This window comes from Equus quagga, chromosome 9 (assembly GCF_021613505.1).
Source record: "Equus quagga isolate Etosha38 chromosome 9, UCLA_HA_Equagga_1.0, whole genome shotgun sequence".
NCBI classification, from domain to species: Eukaryota; Metazoa; Chordata; class Mammalia; order Perissodactyla; family Equidae; genus Equus; species Equus quagga.
Window position 1 is genome coordinate 87273407 of NC_060275.1, and position 18609 is coordinate 87292015.

General features: G+C 36.0%; 2 protein-coding genes across 2 annotated transcripts in view; one reads left to right on the forward strand and one right to left on the reverse strand.

Moving 5' to 3' along the window:
• Positions 1-430: 430 nt before the first annotated feature.
• SELENOP (selenoprotein P) lies at positions 431-10595 on the forward strand. Its single transcript, XM_046671816.1, has 5 exons — positions 431-586; positions 3958-4173; positions 4925-5137; positions 6395-6512; positions 9135-10595. Exons 2-5 carry the CDS (start codon positions 3971-3973, stop codon positions 9756-9758), a joined length of 1158 nt encoding a protein of 385 aa, XP_046527772.1. The 5' UTR covers positions 431-586; positions 3958-3970; the 3' UTR covers positions 9759-10595.
• Positions 10596-10680: 85 nt separating this feature from the next.
• CCDC152 (coiled-coil domain containing 152) overlaps positions 10681-18609 on the reverse strand; it is a 36413-nt gene continuing 28484 nt past the window's right edge. Inside the window, exons 6-8 of the mRNA XM_046671817.1 lie at positions 13533-13660; positions 11431-11514; positions 10681-10838 (exon numbers count right to left, since the gene is read on the reverse strand). Coding sequence (XP_046527773.1) covers positions 10716-10838; positions 11431-11514; positions 13533-13660 — 335 coding nt within the window. The 3' untranslated portion in view covers positions 10681-10715. The remainder of the gene's footprint in view (positions 10839-11430; positions 11515-13532; positions 13661-18609) is intronic.

An 18609-nucleotide genomic window follows, 5' to 3' on the forward strand; every position in this document is an offset into this window, starting at 1 on the left:
CTGTGAGATCCCACTCAGATTCAAGCTTTAAGCAGAGCAAAACAGTTCAAGCAGGTCCGTAAGAGCAGGAGACCGGAAAGATTTGAAACAGCAGGTGGCTTTTCTAACACACCTCACAGTTTGGGTAGGCTAGCACCTGGTCACTACAAAGCAAACGGAGAAAAAAAGTCTTTTGTTCTTTTCTTAAAGCAGCAGCTTAACTCGCTGGCTCAGCAAATGTTTTTCCAATTAGAGTTTGGAAAAGAACACCACTTGGAGGCCCTCTTTACCCTTAGCCTTTCCTCCCGCCCCCGACTGTACCATTAAATCCTAGATAGTGGGGTGACTGAAAAGGATAGGAAATAAATCAGTAATTGCCAGAAACTTTTCCTCCATTTCTTGCAGGGCAGCACTTGCTACTTTCTTTTGTTTCGATTATAATAAGCAGTTCGGGGTTTTACTCGGCTTGCAAGGTCACAGCCCTGAACTTTGGACTATCGCCGAGAGGTGAGGTAAACAACGGCACTATAAATATCAGAGTTTCTCACTGTGGCTTTGTGGAGCTGCCCAGCTGAGCAAAGAGAAAGGAAGCAGCCTTGTCCAAGGGGTAAGTAGGAACTTTGTGTTTTGCAATACTTGATTCTTTTAGAGTTTGGTAAATAATTTGAGTCATAAAATATTTTTCCTTAGAATAGGCTTTAAAAAAAGAGATGGATAAAGAAAATGAAAATAATACAAAAGAAAGAGAACAAAAGAGTCTAAAGTTGGGTGTGGTGGGTAACGTTCTGCAGTGGGCACATTGGTGGTTTTTGATTTCTGCCCTGCCTTCTGCGCAGCTGAGGATGAAGATGGGAGCAGGGGAGGCTGGAGAAATCTAACACTTCCACTCTGCAAAAGGTTGTGATGGGTTTTTTTTTTTTTTGAGGAAGATTAGCCCTGAGCTAACTACTGCCAATCCTCCTCTTTTTGCTGAGGAAGACTTGGCCCTGAGCTCACATCCATGCCCATCTTCCTCTACTTTATATGTGGGACGCCTGCCACAGCATGGCTTTTTGCCAAGCAGTGCCATGTCCGCACCCGGGATCTGGGCTGGTGAACCCCAGGCCAATGAAGCAGAAGGTGCGCACTTAACAGCTGCACCCAGGTTGTGATGTTATATAGGCAGTATGGTATGTTCAAGCTTAAATACTTCCCACTGAAATGCAGAGTAAGAACTCCAACGGAAAAAAAATAGCCCATGGATTTGAAGAGCAGAGACTGAAATATGGTCATTCTACAGTGCTGTAGAAATGTCCAGGGATATTGCTTGTGACTAAACGCAAAGTTTTGCAGTCTAGGTGGTGAGTGGGTGTTTCAAGTGAATGAGGGAGGAGCCTCAGATGCTGGTCTGAATTCCAGGGGAAGAGGGTGGAAAAGGTTTCAGCATATCCTGCCTTCTAACGGGGAATTTTAAAGAAGTGTAGGTCTGTACGTGGCCAACAGATCTAGGTTTTGTGACTGAAAAGTGGTGAGATTAGTGAAATTTACAACTACTTTCTAATTGTTATTGGATCAGCTTCCAGTAAATCCAGTTCTGCTATTTATCGTAATTATTTTTATATGGCTGTCTGACAGCTATAATTAAAGTCAAAAGTTTATTATATAAAAAATGATCTTAAGAAACAAGGTTGAATAGCCTGTTGATTTTAAGGGCAGAGGAAAATCTGAAAGTGTGAACACTGTAATCTACTACCCCCTGCCAGTGGCTTTAGTTATTTTTTCATCAAAACACTGAATGAAAGAAATGAGTGAAATAGTCTTTTCATTTATAGTCACTACTTAGTCACATGTAGTCACTACATACTTGGAATGGTAAGGTATATGGCAAAGTGAGGGTGCCAAGTCCTGAATTTATGCAGAAGTTTCTATAACTATTGAATTTATATTCTAGAAAGTAGGGGACATCTACTCATTCTAGTAAGACACAAAACAGCTTGAATAATTTTGGTGTTCTCTTTGCCATCCTAAGGCACAAACAAACAAAACCCTGACAGCTATCATTATTAAAGGTGACCATCTTAAAACTGTCAACATTGTACAGTAGCTAAGAGGTCATGTTTTAGATTTAACAGAACTGGTTTGAATCCATTCTCTCTTATTACTTACTACCTGTGTGGACTTGGGAAAGATGCCTAAACTCTTTCTTAGCCATGGTTTCCTCCCCTGCCAGAGGGGATAATGGTCTCATAGTTGTAAGGAATAACTGACGTGATATATAAAAGTGCTTAGCACCACCTGCATATAGTTCTATAAATGCTCAGAAAATGGTAGCTACAGCAAGGATAACTGTATCATCATCATAAATACTATTCTAAGGAAATTCCCTAGATTTAGTCCAGATATATCTTTTTTTTTTGTTTTTTTGAAGAAGATTGGCCCTGAGCTAACCTCTGTTGCCAATCTCCCTCTTTTTGCTTGAGGAAGGTTGTTGCTGAGTTAACATCTGTGCCAATCTCCCTGTTTTATGTAGGATGCTGCCACAGTGTGGCTTGACAAGCGGTGCTAGGTTGGCGCCCTGGATCCAAACCCACAAACCGCAGGCTGCCGAAGCGGAGTGCGTGAACTTAACCGTTACACCACCATGTCGGCCGCTAGCCTCTCCTTTTTTAAGTGTTAGAATTTTAAAAATATTAGAATGGATGGGATGGCCTTAATAAGTCATTCAATTTATCCTCTCAAACTTTCTTTCTCACCCTCTAATTTTTTCTATTCCTTTATTAATTCTGGGCTCACTCTAGGTCACTTATCATTACTGCCCCTCTCCACACCCATATCCCCCTCCCCAAAAGTGCTTTTACTTCATCCCAGATCAGTGCCTGAAAATGTGCCAATTTTCTAGTTGTGGAATTTTGTTCTGAACTCTCTCTACAGACTCTTACATCAAAATAACCCTGATTACTCATGTGGATTTTTCTTTCTCAGCTTATCTCTGCTTGAATGTGTTCCCTTGTTTCAGCACCTCTCTACAATTCACCTGTTTTATTTGTACCTTTCTGCGGAGAGAGCTAGCCCTAATTTGGGGAATATTTATGGTCAAATGGTTAAACTTCCTACTCAGAGGGAGCAGGTATTTACCCAACAATATGCCACTGAGTCACAGAAACTTCCTGAAAGTGGTCATAGCCAATTAGACTGAGAGTAGATTTCAGTGAGTCTTAAATGGTACAGGGGGCAGCAATTTGTGACATTTCTCCGTGGTCAGGGTTTTCCCTTAGTCCATGTTTATCTTGGATATAGTAGTAACATTTTGGCAGCCAGTTTTATACCTGAAGAGATTCAAACCCTTTAATATTAACAGAGAGCTAGACATTAAAGAACAAGAGGAACAAAAGGGAGCCACACTCAAGAGATTTATAAATATAGAAAGTTTGAACCTGAAGAGCTAAGGGCCCAGCAGGAGCCCCTTCATGTTGGTAAACCACCCTCACTGCCACCTCCTTTCTTCCTGGGTCTTCTTTCCATGCTGGGTCTTTTCATTTCTGAGCAGAATCTCTTACTTACCTCTCCCCTTCTTAGATTGGTAGAGGATGGAAAGAAGTAGGCAGAACTTGGTGTGTCTCAAGTAAAAATCAAATTGTGTGCAGAATGTTACTTCATTATTGAGGCCACAGTCTCCAAATTTTTCTAAACATGTATCTTCCCCTGGAGAAGTTCTTGGTTGCCTGTTCAGGCAAATCTCCGTGGCACGCTTACTAAAGTATCTTGCTAAACCAGATAGATAGGAGGTGCATTGACAACTCCCCTGCATCTGGCTGATCTCCCCTTTATAGAAAGAGTTGGTGCAGGGAGGCCAACATAATGAGCCCAACAACATGGAGACAGATTCCAGGGGCTGGGTATTTACCGGAAGTAGGATGATACCTGCTGGATTGATAGAAATTCCTGGTTATGACTAGGAAGCCATCTGTGAAGATGACAGAAAGGTTTTCTCTTTTACAGGACAACCCCAGCAATGTGGAGAAGCCTGGGGCTTGCCCTGGCTCTCTGTCTCCTTCCATGGGGAGGAACAGAGAGCCAGGGGCAAAGCTCCTTTTGTAAGCAACCTCCAGCCTGGAGCATAAGGGATCAAGATCCAATGCTGAACTCCTATGGTTCAGTGACTGTGGTTGCTCTGCTTCAAGCCAGCTGATACCTGTGCCTTCTGCAGGCATCTAGGTAAGATAGTCTTTCTGTGGTCTGGGATTTCTTAAGGGGAAAGCTATTATATATATATACATAAACTAAAAATGGAAAAGATGTATTTATTAAATCACATTTTTGGAAAAACTATATGTGTTTGCTTAGAATGTGAGAAGAAAGAAGACTGGGAGGATATATGCCAAAATGTTTACAGTTGTTTTCCTGGAGTTATGGAAATTTTTTCTTCTTTTTGTGGACCTTTATTTTATAATGTCCTACTAAATATGTGTTACTTGTGTAATGAAAATGTTCTAAAATGTACTCCTGCAAATGAATTAGTTATTTCAATACAGGAAGCAAAGAGGAGTGCTTTGCCAGAGTAGAATGAATATTAGACTTGCCGTCAAACATCTTGGGTCATTTAACAGATTTATTTATATAAATAAAAATACTTGTTGAGTTATTTGCCAAATATTTATTGGGTAGAATTCTCTGTAACTGTAAGGTAGATTAAAAAATATAGATTTCATAAGATTAATTTAAGGACTAAATGAGCTAATGTTTGTGCAAGTATTTAGCATAAGGTTTTAACTGAGCACAAGTGCTCAATAAATAATTAAAAATTGAAAATTTAATCTTTAACAACAATATAAAGAAGAGGTATGAGTAAGAAAAAATAGTAAGAGAGTTTCATGTAGAAAAAAGTAGGCAGTGAGAAGAAAGAGGAGTCACTAATAAACTTAAATGAGATTATTCTTTTTTTGGGTATTTTTCCAAAATATTTTAGATTGGAAGACCTGCGAGTAAAACTGGAGAAAGAAGGATACTCAAACATTTCCTATGTTGTTGTTAATCACCAAGAAATCTCTGCTCGATTAAAATACATACATCTTAAAAATAAGGTTTCAGAATATATTGCTGTTTATCAACAAGAAGAAAACCAAACAGACATCTGGACTCTCTTAAATGGAAGCAAAGATGACTTCCTCATATATGACAGGTGTGTACACACACGCACACACACACTTCAAATTAAAAAATACCTGCTTTGTATTTAATTAAATAATAAGTGATTTAAAATAAGACATCTGCTTTTATTTTATTACCAAATACTCAGTTCCACAGTGGGCCCATTAAAATGTTTGGTTGTAATATTTTGAAATGACTTTCTTTCACACAAAAGAATGTGCCATTCCAGTAGGGCAATAAAGAAAATTGACTATACTTTTCTTTTCCCTCTAAATTGGCATTCTGATTAAACAAAAAAAGGGTCAATTTGTATATCACACACAATTCTAAGGATTTTGCAGATGAATAACCACACTAATCTGATTAATAATTTTAAGGCTACATACTTGAATTCCTGAACTATAAAGTGAGCTAATCATTGAGGTATAATTGGCATGAATCTGCTTTTGATTCTATGAACAAATAAAACATTTGTAATTTGAGGGGACCTCAATGCACACATTATTTGATATTACCAACATTCCTGGTTGGTGCTCTGTTTTGTTTTGGCTCTTCATTGATGGCGAGCCAGATTCTGCGTAGGCCTAAGCCCTACTTGGTCTTTACTAAATAGTTTTAACATTACATGTCATTCTTTTAGGACTGCAAACTCCTAATTTAGTCAATTGCAAAGAGCAACCCTTTGATAGTCAAATAAAATTGTACATACTGGGTAAATGTGGGCAAGGAGGACATTTCAATTCCACCATTTCTGAGAATGCCAAGTGTTGTAACTCCATTTCTTTCATTGTGCTGAAATTTTTGTTGCATCAGATATATTTTTAAATAAATGGGCTACTGGCCAAGATTCAAGGATGTTTTTTTATGCTGTGATTCCTTGTGTGGAATTTGTGCTGCCTTAGAAGTTATGAAAAGCTCATGTGATTTGCAGAGCCTGATTTATGATAAGTCAGTGGTTTGGGCACTGGTAGAATTTGTAAGTCAATTACAAAATTATATTTGATCAAGTCACAATGACTATACTACACAGTTTTCATATTATTTATAGTGACATATCTATAACATTTCAAAATGCTAGTATTAGACTCACTGTTATCTTGTCATGACCTGCCCTGGTATGCAGTGCCGGGGAGCTTGTTTGAGACCCCACGCAAGGAAATTTACTGAAGGTATGAAAGGGTCTTAGTTATAAGACCATTAAACCTGTAACACGTATCCCAGACTGTGCTTAAGTAGGATCACAATAGAGAAAATATTGTAATAACACAGTATGTGTCCTTTTTTTTAGATGTGGTCGTCTTGTATATCATCTTGGTTTGCCTTACTCCTTCCTAACTTTTCCATATGTAGAAGAAGCCATTAAGATTGCCTACTGTGAAAAGAAGTGTGGAAACTGCTCTCTCATGGTATTTTTCTCAATTATTTTTACTGCAAGAAAAAAGGAAATCTTTTAAGAGCTGTGTAAATAAGTTAGTGTTTCATGACCAATTAGCTAATTCATGTTTCTTTGATGTACTAAAAATTGATCTATAACAGTAATTTTTATAATTACACATACTTCCTATTACTGAATGTATTCTTTAAAATGTCTTTTCAAGATTTATATTGCCGCTTTTATCTAAAAGATTTAGAAAATAAAAATCAAGGTAGATCACATATTTTAATTACCACCAAATGATGCTGCATGAGTGTAAGTGCTCAAAGAATTCAGCCAACATAAAATAACATTATTCTAATATCTTGAATGTGTTCACATAAGAGCATAGTGATAGCAAAGCTTATATAGAATTACCTGAAACAGAACTGGGGCCCAGATGACTACTTAATTTATCAAGGGTGCAAGACTGTCAGCTTTTCTATGGAGCCCTTGCACTGTCTGCCCATTCTGCAGATGGAATTACTGCATTTTCTTTACAATGGAATAAGTTTTCTACTTGTTACTGATATTTCTTTCCTAATAACCATGAGAATATTTATTCTTTGTTATGAGAAGCGCTATATTTAAATATTGTTTATTAAAATACACTCAGGGAATTGTTTTAATTTGTATTAACTAGACTTTTTTTCCTCTCATATTGAGAAGTGAAATAATTCCAGACAATGTTTCCTTGACATGGAAAATTGGGAAAATTTGAACTCAGCTTTAAAAACAATTTGGAATTTTATTAGTGAGCTGTACTTCCTTCAGATTTTTCCCAGATCTAAAGAAAGCCATCTTAAATTTTAATGAATCATTTAATTAATTTAGTTGTTAAAGAGCATAACAGGGTAATACTCTACTTATGTCATTTTTCACATTTTAATCTTTATAATAATCCTATGAGGGTTATTTTACTGCTTTTAAAATGAGGAAACTGAGATAATACAGAGTACTAACTCAATGTCTAACTTATACTAAGTGCTTAATAGATGCTATCTATATTGATTCCTCATACTTTGGGATTATTTCAGTATTTTGCATTTGTGCAAATGCCTACTAGTTATAAATATACCTAGCTATATTGAAACAAAGGCAGAAACAATTCCCATGACATGCTTAAAATTTACTAACCATTTGAAAATAAGAATAATATACCATATATATCTGACATGCCAAATCAAATTGGAGTTTTTCTATTTCATTGTATCCTAGATGCCATCAATTATATGATACATTATTTTATGTACTATTAAAAAAATGCTGTCAGTTAAAGTAGGACACAGTGCTGCAACACCATCAATAGTAGGATGCATTCTGATTTTAAAGATCTTAAAACGTGAAAAAAATAAATTGTAGACAATGAAATACAGTCATTGGTTTTTTGAAACTAGTCTACTACAATAATTATTTGTGTTTGTTTAATCACTGAACATTTAGAACATTATACAGTATATTTTAAACATTTATAAAATTGTTTATAAGTTTTAAATCAAATGCTATTAAGTTCTTAAAAGTAGTTCAGAAATAACCAAAAAAAGTACCACTTAGTAGTTGTATGTTAAAGTCTAATGGAAGTTATAACCTTTCAAAACTTTCAAAACACCTAACCATACCACTGAGTGAGTCTTTGGTCTCTCAAGTTGATTTTGTAACTTTGTTTATAAATAACTTTATGGGTTGAGGTTTAGCATTACATTGCTATATCTATAAGCTTTGAGCCTATGATTTGTGGGCACACAAAACTAAAAAAAGACTTACAACAAATTAAAGAACTAGATTCATGTAGAAAGGAATATTATGCCCAGTGGGATATGGGCAGTCGTTTGCTACTTTCAGCACTATAGTAGGGATACATTAACAAAGCTCTGGTGAAGTTCAAAACATTTCCTGGCATAAGCTGAGGTATGAAAAATTACTGATTTTGAGCAGAGTTGATTGGCATTTTTGAATTATCAGAGAGAAATCAGTTTGTTTAAGAATATAATATTAGATTCGAAGCATTGTTGACACAGGAGTGAAAGGTTCCGTGTGCGTCGTCTGATTTTAGGATTTGATATTTGCTTGACTTTACTGCAGTCTAGGTTCTTTGGGCCAGTTTATTTAGTTTTGCTTCTGCAGATATAATACAGTGGTTTGGCTTCCTTTTGAAGCCTTATGTATCTCTCAAATTCTTCTTCAGAATTCTTAAAAATTTGGGAAATGCTCTTGATAAGAAAAGGAAAATCTGCATTCTGCTGTTGAGTTAACCAGTATAGAAGCATAGGTCAACTGTTGAACTCTATTTGTGTTACACCCTATTTTAGCTATTTTCAAAACATTAATGTTAATTCCTTTGTAAGATGCTTGAGGATTCTTTGATTAAATGCAAACTTTGTACAAGAAGCACTTTATAATTAGATATGGATGGGAACCAAATTTTAATAAAAAGTCTAGAGGTAGAGACTGACATCAATTTTTTTTCTCATTAATATGATACTAGAAAAACAAAGCCAGTTCAATCCTAATTAACTAGTTTGAATTTCATATATGTTAGCTCTACAAATCATTTTTCATGCATTCTTGCTGCCTCTATGGCTTTGTTGATAAGTGACTTATAAATTTCTTCCAGACACTGGAAGATGAAGACTTCTGTAAAACTCTATCTTTGGCTACTGTGGAAAAAACAACTGAGGATTCACAGCCACATCACCATCACCATCACCAGCATCATCACAAGCATGGGCATCAGCATGTTGGGAACAGTCAGCTTTCAGAGAATCAGCAACAGGAAGCAACAGGTGCTCCTGAGCATCCTCCTCCTCCAGGCCTTCATCACCACCATAAGCACAAGGGCCAACAAAGAAGGGGTCACCCAGAGAACTGAGACATGCCAGGAGGGGAAAGTTTACAACTTTCTCTTCCACAAAAGAAGCTCTGACAAAAAGGATGTACAAATCAGTTACTCTGTAAGATGCCCAAAGATTCAAAGTTGGCTCCTAGTAGTTGATGCTGACATTGTCGACATCTGATATTTGAAAATACAAGGTCTGCAATCACCTGACAGTGTACAGAAAACCTCCCCTCTTTATGTAGCTGACAGGGACTTTGGGCAGAGGAGAACGTCATTGAATCTTGTCAGTGACGTTTGCCTCCAGCTGCCTGACAGCCAAGTCAGCAGCTCAAGCCCACAGAAGCCAGCACCAATTGAAGCTGAAAATATAAGGCAGCAATGTGAAAATGACCTTCAAACTAAACATTTAAAGTAGGATATACTCCCCAAGTCAGTCTAGACGCAATTTCACTTCTAGCATTTTTGTAAGCTACCTAATTAATAGTGATACAAAAATAGAAATTGGAATTGTGCAAACATGGAGAAATCTACTATATTGGCTTCCAAATTTTAAAATTTATGTCAAATTTTAACCCAAACCATATTTTTATTACCGGGCAACTGACAGGTGATTGCAGCTTTTGGTTAATATGTCTTTCTTTTTCTTTTTCCAGCATTCTACTTGCATTAATGAGAACAGAAACGTAAACTATGACCTAGGGGTTTCTGTGGGATAGTTAGCAATTTAGAATGGAGGAAGAACAACAAAGACATGTTTTCCATTTTTTCTTTACTTATTTCTCAATGCTATCTTTGTCTTTTTCATCTTATGTTTTTAACTGATTAAACCTTTAAAGAAGTGAATTCTGTCTTTTAAGATCTAGAAATACTTACACATGAATATTTTGCTATGACTACAGTTTAAATATCCACTTATACGTACATCTAAGACTCATATCTTGATTTTTACTATCACATATGAATGAAGTCTTTATATCTTGTTTTCTTTATCTAGCATCGTATCGCACTTTGAAATGTGAGAGTGCCCCTTGAAAGATATAAGGGGAAAGGTAAAAGAATGTTGTCTATCTCTTGATTGCTTAGAAAGTATTTCCATAGTCAATGATGGTTCAATAGGTAAACTAAGTCCTATAAACCTGAACTCCTTTATGGTTAATGCTATTAAGCAAGAATGCAATACACAGTTGGCCAAAGTGTGGACTTGTTTAAAAAAACTTAATAAAAAAAGTTTAAAGCTGTCTTCATTTCATTTCCTCTTTTTCATTGTTATTTAGGCAGTATGTTATATTGACAATAGAAATTAATTTTTCAACTGCTGTTAAAGAAATTAAATAGCAACTAATGAAATTACTGCTATACTCAAAACCGTCTACGCTTAAGGTGAGAATCTTTGCCAGCAGAGAGGCGTTGCTCTAAATCCCGAACAGTATTACGAAGAATTGTAATCTCCTTGTTTTTTTCTTCTTGAAGATGTTGAAGCTTCTAAATGAAGCAGAAAAAATTTGTTATTGCAATTCAGAAATAATAAGATTAAGTGCAAGGAACAACAAAACAATAACAAAAACTATATTTCTGGTTCAAGTAGAAGTAGGTATTAAAAAAGATACTTTATTTTGAAAGGTCTGTAGTTTTATTTTTATGGGACTTGATGGGATAAACTTGGTGTAAGGATATAAACACACATTAACATCATTTGTTTTAGTTTGTTCCCTTCTCCCTATAGAGCTTGAGGTTGTAAACCATAAATAAAGGAGGAGCTGAGCAAAAAGAAATCTGTTATCTTTGTGCCTAAATAACTTCAGAATAGTAAGTCAGCGTAAATTCAAAATATATTACGGAATTCCTAAGATGGCCCAAAGAGTCAGAGAACTTCTCTAATGTTTTAATTTACTACTAAGGTTTACTAGTTTAAATTGAAAGTGACTGTTAAAGATTATTCAAAATTTCTGATTGTGTGATGTATTTTAAGAAAAACTGTTAAGTATATTGTTAGTAAATATTAGATAACTTTATAGAAACACATTAGGGAAATTTATTTTCTTAAGCAACAGCCATGGAAGAAAAACTCACATACCCTTCTGTAGATACTGTGTGGCAAAACAGTAGAATCTGGATATGATTTTGATTTAGTTTGAACTCTTGCTAGTTTGGCATCAAACTGAATCAAGTTTAAAAAGAAAGTTATTGAGAACATTCTAATTAAACAATTAGAAACAACTGTTTCTATAAATATAAGTATAATCCATTATATCTTTTAACACATAATCTGTAATTTAAGTGCCTTCTCTGTATAACAGAAGATAGAAAAGTCTTTCTGTACGAAACAAGTTTTTTCTTTTTTGAGGAAGATTAGTCCTGAGCTAACATCCGTGCCCATCTTCCTCCACTTTATATGTGGGACGCCTACTACCGCATGGCTTGCCGAGCAGTGCCATGTCTGCACCCGGGATCCGAACTGGCAAACCCCGGGCCACCGAAGCAGAACGTGTGAACTTAACTGCTGCACCACCGGGCCGGTCCCTAAGGAACAATTTTTAAGGAAGAACAAAGAACACCCAAAAAGGATTATCCCTGGCTCCATGTTAAAATCACCTGGGGAGCTTTTTAAAAGTACCAAATACCTGGGCACGACATTAGAGATTCTAGAATGTGGTCAGTGTCATCTTTTTCTCAAGACATCAGGTGATTCTATCATGCAAGGTTAAGAATTTAGTTAACCAGGGTTGAGAATCTAGTTAACTTAAAGATAGATAAAAATATTTTCACATTACTATGAGTGTGCTTTTGTAACGAGAATGTAGTGTAATCAGCAGTTGTGGGAGAAAAACTCATATACCCTTCTGCAGAAACTCTGAGGCTGAACAGTAAAATCTGAACACGATATTGTTGAATGCTTGTTGGTTTAACATTAAACTGAATCAGGTTAAAAAAATTCTCATAGGCTATTCTTACTGGCTATGTATTTTTTCAAAATCTCTCATTATAATTCTTCCCTTCAGTTTAAGTGTAACGTAGCTTCTCTGTGGACTACAAATAAACTCTCTGTGAGATCGTGTTCTGGGTTGGGGAGAAAAATGGATAGTTACAATGAAGGTAATAACAAAAAGGGTTCTGTATATCAGTCAAACAAAAGACTTGGGCTAGACCAGTGACAGGGCCTGGATGGCAAACAAAATGCTGATTCCCAGTCAATGGATTAGAAGTTGATGGTAGACCTTGAAACATGACCTACTGCATCTCAGTTAGCCATCTAGCCCCATCTGTGGTTTGTGGGTACACTTGACCAGAAGGCAGTAGCAGCAGCAAAGAGCCTCTACAGTCAACATCAGTCCTCTTTTGCTCAATGATTATACAGTCTTCAACACGGTACCTCATCAAGCACCCCAGGGATACCAAACTTTCAGGAACATGAATAAATTCTTAACTAAGCCAGTGAATTCTGAAAATAAGAAGGTTAAGTGGGAGTCAGACTGGGGAAAAGCAATGAAAGAATGATGGAAAGGGAGATTGGTAGAATGTAGAAAAAAAAATTTTAAGGGACAAATATATTGTCAAAATATCAATATCTTTGCAATTCTGACATCTGGCTAAACAACCTGCTGAAAAGACTTTCAAGCTAAGAACTGGAACCTTAGCCCTATTTGAAGTCCCTTCAATTTTTTTTTAAAAATCTAGTTTGTCTGCTTCTATGATATGTATTTTTGCACACATTTATTAGGGAGAAATTTGTCTCTTTTTATCCCAAATAAAGCAAAATGAATTTCTGGTTTGTTCTTCAGGGGTCCCCAATTTCTGCTGAGAACACAGTAATGTTAAGGATTAGGAACACTCTCCCCACTGCTGGAATGGTAGTCCTATGCTTGCACAGACTCAGCTGTAAAATGCAGGTAATCCTTGAGTTATCTGTCCCTGCTCTGAGGAAACAATACCCTCTCTGGAAACCAGGGTCTTGTGAATGACTGAAGAGTCCCACCTTCAGGCCAAGTGCTGAAAGGCAGTGTAGCTAAGAGTCATCGGAGTTTGAGCACTGCTTGTGATGGAGAATGTGCACGTGTGAAGCCCTCTTACAGGATTGTTTCTACTCCTAAAATTTATCTTACTGTGATGAAAAATAAGCAAAGTATGGTCTAGATTAAGGGATGCATCCTCAAATTCAGCAGAGCCTTAAACATTTACCTCTAGCTGTAGTCTGATTATTTCATTTTGTTTTTCCTTTTCTTGAGTTCTTAACTTTGCATTTAACTCTGAAATTTCCACCTCCTTTTTCTCTATCAGTTCTTTATTTTTTTCTTCACTTAGTTTAACTGAATAAAACAAAAATAAATAAAGTTAATTTATCTTAACATTTCAAAAATCTAAGCTTTTGTTTCTTTATTTTTTTTTTTAAAGATTTTATTTTATTTTTTTTCCTTTTTCTCCCAAAGCCCCCCGGTACATAGTTGTATATTCTAGTTGTAGGTTCTTCCAGTTGTGGCATGTGGGACGCTGCCCCAGCATGGTCTAACAAGCGATGCCATGTCTGCGCCCAGGACCCGAACCGGCGAAACCCTGGGCCGATGAAGCAGAGCACACGAACCTAACCACTTGGCCATGGGGCCGGCCCCCTATTTAGTATTTTAAACGATCCACAAGAAAGTAAATTTTATTAGTAAAAACATATATTTTAGAAACTGCTTATGTGCAGCATGGCTTTTATATATTTTTGAGAAGCCCCTGCAAAATGCTTGAAATACAAAGGTTATTCATTGAATGTTTTGGAATGAGTAAACTAACTTGTACTCTTAAACATCAACGCCTAGAGAATAAATAGGAGATTTAGTGGTTAAAGAGGGACACAAAGCCTGGGTTCCTAGATATAGAGGGTCCAAATTACTGGATGATTCCAGAACTACATCAAGCTACATTAGGGAGAAGGGAAAGAGCCAGTTCACATGCTCCACAAATAAGGAAATTCCATCCACGACTAATCCACTACTTTCGTAGTTTCAGGCCTCATTCTTCCTCAGTTGGACTTTGTGTCTAGGCTCTCCAGCACCAGTCTCTATCCCCTACACACTCTTGCCAGGTTATTCTTCCTAAGTCATACTTCTACGTATGGGCATCACTTTCTCAAAAACCTTCAATTCCCATTTCCTTAGCCCGATAATTCAAGAAGTCAAAGAATCCATCCCTCGCCTCGGTTTTTGGCCTTTCTCTTGCTGAACCTTTCTGTGTAGTGCAAAGAAAAGGTAGGAAATGGACTATTATTCCCTAGCATGTCCCATGTCTCCCCCTCTTTATGTCTTGGCTTTTATTTTCTTTCTGCCTAGAGGCTCTTCTTTCCATCTTCATCAATCAACCTTACTCATATTCAGGATTCAAGATCAGGCCTAATACTAAGGTCCCATCTTAGTCTGCGATGAGGCAAAGTCCAGAAGAATACATTTAGCTATCCAAAGCCTTAGAGAAACTGACTTCCATCTGGTCTTAGTCCATACTATTATGTGCCTGGAGGCAGCACTGTTGAAGATATGAAGAAGAAATAAAGCACTGAAATGGGTCGAATTTCAGATACTATATTAGAGGATAGCTGTGTGATTTTCTTCATCATAATTATTCTGAAAGGTTTTGTTACCAAGCTTATGTTGGCCTTATGAAATAAACTGGAAAATGTTTCCTCTCTTTTATTGCTAAGCCTCTGAAAGAGTTTGTGTAAGACTGGCATTATTTTTCCTGAAATGTTTGGTATAATTTCACCAGGAAAGTCTTTTCAGCCTGGAGTGTTCTTTGTGGGAAAATTGTTTATTATACATATACTTTCTTTAATAGACATAGAACAATTCAGATTTTCTATTTCTTCTTGTGCCTGTGTGGGTTTTTTTCCCTCAAAGAGGTCTAATTCATCAAAAATCAAACTTAATGGCATAAAAACGTTTACTTATGCTATTCATTATGGGGTTCATTCTCTGTTTAAAGTTTGAAGTGATTTCCTCTTTCTTACTTCTAATATTGGTTATTTGTACTTTCTCCATTTTTCTCGATCAGTCTTGATGAGAGTTAATTTTACTAGCCTTTTCAAAATTTTTTGGATCTGATTCTTTTTATTATGTGCATGTTCATAATTTCATTAATATCTGACTTTCTTCTTTCTCATTTCTTTGGGCTTAGTTTGATGTTTTTCCCTTAACTTCTTGATATAGATTATTTAAATAATTGATTTTTAACATTTTCCAATACTTGTATTTAAGGCTATAGATTTACCCATAAACACAGCTTTATCTGTGTCCCGCAAGTTTTGATATGTAATGTTTTCTATGTAATTCAGTTCAAAATATTTTCTAACTTCCTTTGGAATTTCTACTTTGATCCACAGGTTATTTTGAAATAATTTCCAAATACATAGGGATTTTCTAATTACCTGTATTTTACCAAGTTTGTCTTAATTGCAATGTGGCCAAAAATCTGTTCTGTATGACTTCAGACCTTTGAAATACGTTGAGATTTCCTTTTTGTTTCAAGATATAGTCAATTTTCTTAAATGATCCATGCACCCTTGAAAATAATGTGCATTCTGCATTCATTTCCTAGGTATAGTGGTTTATTTACATGAATTAGTACCCATTTTTAATTTTGTTGTATCAATATTATTACTAATTTTGTGTGTTTGTGTGTACTTTTTCTAGCACTATGTGTGTTAAATTTTCTATGATTGTAGATTTGTCTATTTCTCCTACTAGTTCTGCCAATTTTTGTTTCATATATTTAAAGCCCTGTTATCTGGTTCATATAAACTTAGAATTGTTGTTATATCTACTCGGTGGGTTGAACATATTATCAATATTGAAATATCCATCTTTAACATTGCTTCTTACATTAAAGTATATTGTGTTCAATATTAGCATAGTTATGTCAACTTTGTGTTGGTTACCACTTGCATGATATATCCTTTTCCATCTTTTACTTTAAATCTTTCTATATCTTTATATTTCAACTATGTCTTTTGAAAGCAATATATTATCATATTTTAATTTTTATCCATTTTGACAATCTTTGTCTTTTAATTGGAACATTTAGTCAAGTTACATTTAATGTATTTACTAATATATTTGGGTTTAAATCTATCAGCTTATTTTTTGTTTATTTTTACATTCTATGTACCTTTCCCTGTTTTCTTGCCTTTATTTGGACCACATAACTGTTTTTATTCCCTTTTTCCCTCCTCTACTAGCTTGATAATCATTAGGTTAACATATATTCCTCTATTCTTCCTTTAGAAATTACTCTAGTGATTACAACATGCATACTTGACTTATTAGAATCTAATAAAACTAGTACTTTTATCACTTTACAGACATTATAAAAATCTTACAACATGAACTCCATTTATTCTTCCTCCTATCTTTGGTGGGTTTGTCTTATGTCAACTTAGTTATATTAAAACTATATTTCTCAGAATTCATTTCCTTGTATGGTTCTGGGTTAGAGATGGCCACGTGAGAAATTTGCAGAAGATTTGAGAAGTGGAAGTAAAGCAGCAACTAATTTGCTCTAAAGGTCAGCGTAAGATGCTAGGCAATTTTGCAGCTCACACATATTGTTGCTAGTCTTCTGGCTCACCAAACCAGCAGCTATTATTTTCTGAAGGTTAGTCTAGAGCACCAAGCAGTGTTGCAGTTAAGTTGTCACTGATCACTGAATCACCTTATTGATAAGGAGAAGCATTTAGTACAACAGCTTTGTTAGTTCCCACCAGATTCCCTCTTTTAGATTCTATGAATCCTAGACTAGGTCTCCTTGTAGCTTGGATATTTTCTTCTGCTTTATCTTCCAGATTATTAATTATATCTTTAGTTGAATCTAATTGGCTATTAAAGGAATATACTGAAATTTTATTTTCAGTCATTGTGTTTTTAGCATTCACATTTCCATATATTTCCTTTTTTTAAATTGAGGTAAAATTGGTATATAACATTATGTGAGTTTCAGGTGTATAACATTATAGTTTGACATCTGTATACACTACAAAATGATCACCACCAAAAGTCTAGTTACTATCCATCACCATACAACTGATTCCCCTATCCTCCCTCTCCTCTGGTAACCATTAATCCATTCTCTGTAGCTATGAGTGTTTTTGTTGTGCTTTGTTCATTTGTTTTGTTTTCTTAGATTCCACATACAAGTGAAATCATGATATTTGTATTTCTCCAACTGACTTATTTCACTTAGCATAATGCCCCCAAAGTTCCTCCACTTTGTCACAAATGGCAAGATTTCATCCTTTTTGATGGTTGAGTAGTATAACTCTACAAAAGTAATATTTTGTATTGAGGTAATTAGGAGTTCTTCTAGCTTCATGTACTTGCATGTCCAGTTCCTTCTCCGGGTTTGAGAAATTCTCAGCTATTATTTCTTTAAGTAAGCTCTCTGTTCTTTTCTCCCTCCCTTCTCCCTCTGGGATACCTATAATCCATATGTAACTTTTCATAATTGTCAGATATTTCTCCAAGAACTTCATTTTTTCAAAAATCTTAGTTCTCGCTCCCCCTTCACCTGGATCATTTCTAGGTTTCTATCTTCAAGCTCACTGATTTTCTCCTCCATACGGTCTGCTCTATTTTTATGCTTTCTATATTATTTTTTATCTCATTAATTGTATTCTTCATATTCAGAATTTCTTTTGTTTATTTTTAGACCTTCAATCTCTTTGGTGAAGTATTCCTGCTGTTCATTAATTTTACTCCTGAGCTCACTGAACTGTCTTTCTGAGTTTTCTTGTAACTCGTTGAGTTTCTTTATGACAGCTATTTTGAATGTCAGTCAGATGGTAATCTTCTGTGACTTCAAGTTTGGTTTCTGGAGAGCTGTCATTCTCCTTCTGTTCTGCTGTGTTCCTGTAGCTCTTGTTACTGTAGTCCACTTCACGGTGTTTGAAGAATTGATCCTCTGCCAATGCATTTGTGATAGTAATCACCTTTCTTATTTGAGCACTGCTTTGTTTACTTTGGTTCTGAGCTGCTTATGAGAGCCTACACTTTCCACCCTCCATTGTCTCTGCTAGGGGCATAATCAGTGCCTTCCTTGTTGTGCTTGTGTCTCTGAGGTTGCTGATGCCTTGCTGCTTTCGATGTCACTGCAGTCTGAGGTATTGCCACCAGAGTTACCAAGCTGTGAGAACTGCTCCTTCTGGGGTCTCCTGGGTCTTGTGCTCTCCCGCTTGCTCTCTGTGGGCTCTTGATGGGTTCAGGTGCTGCTGCCTTGTGCACCACTTGTG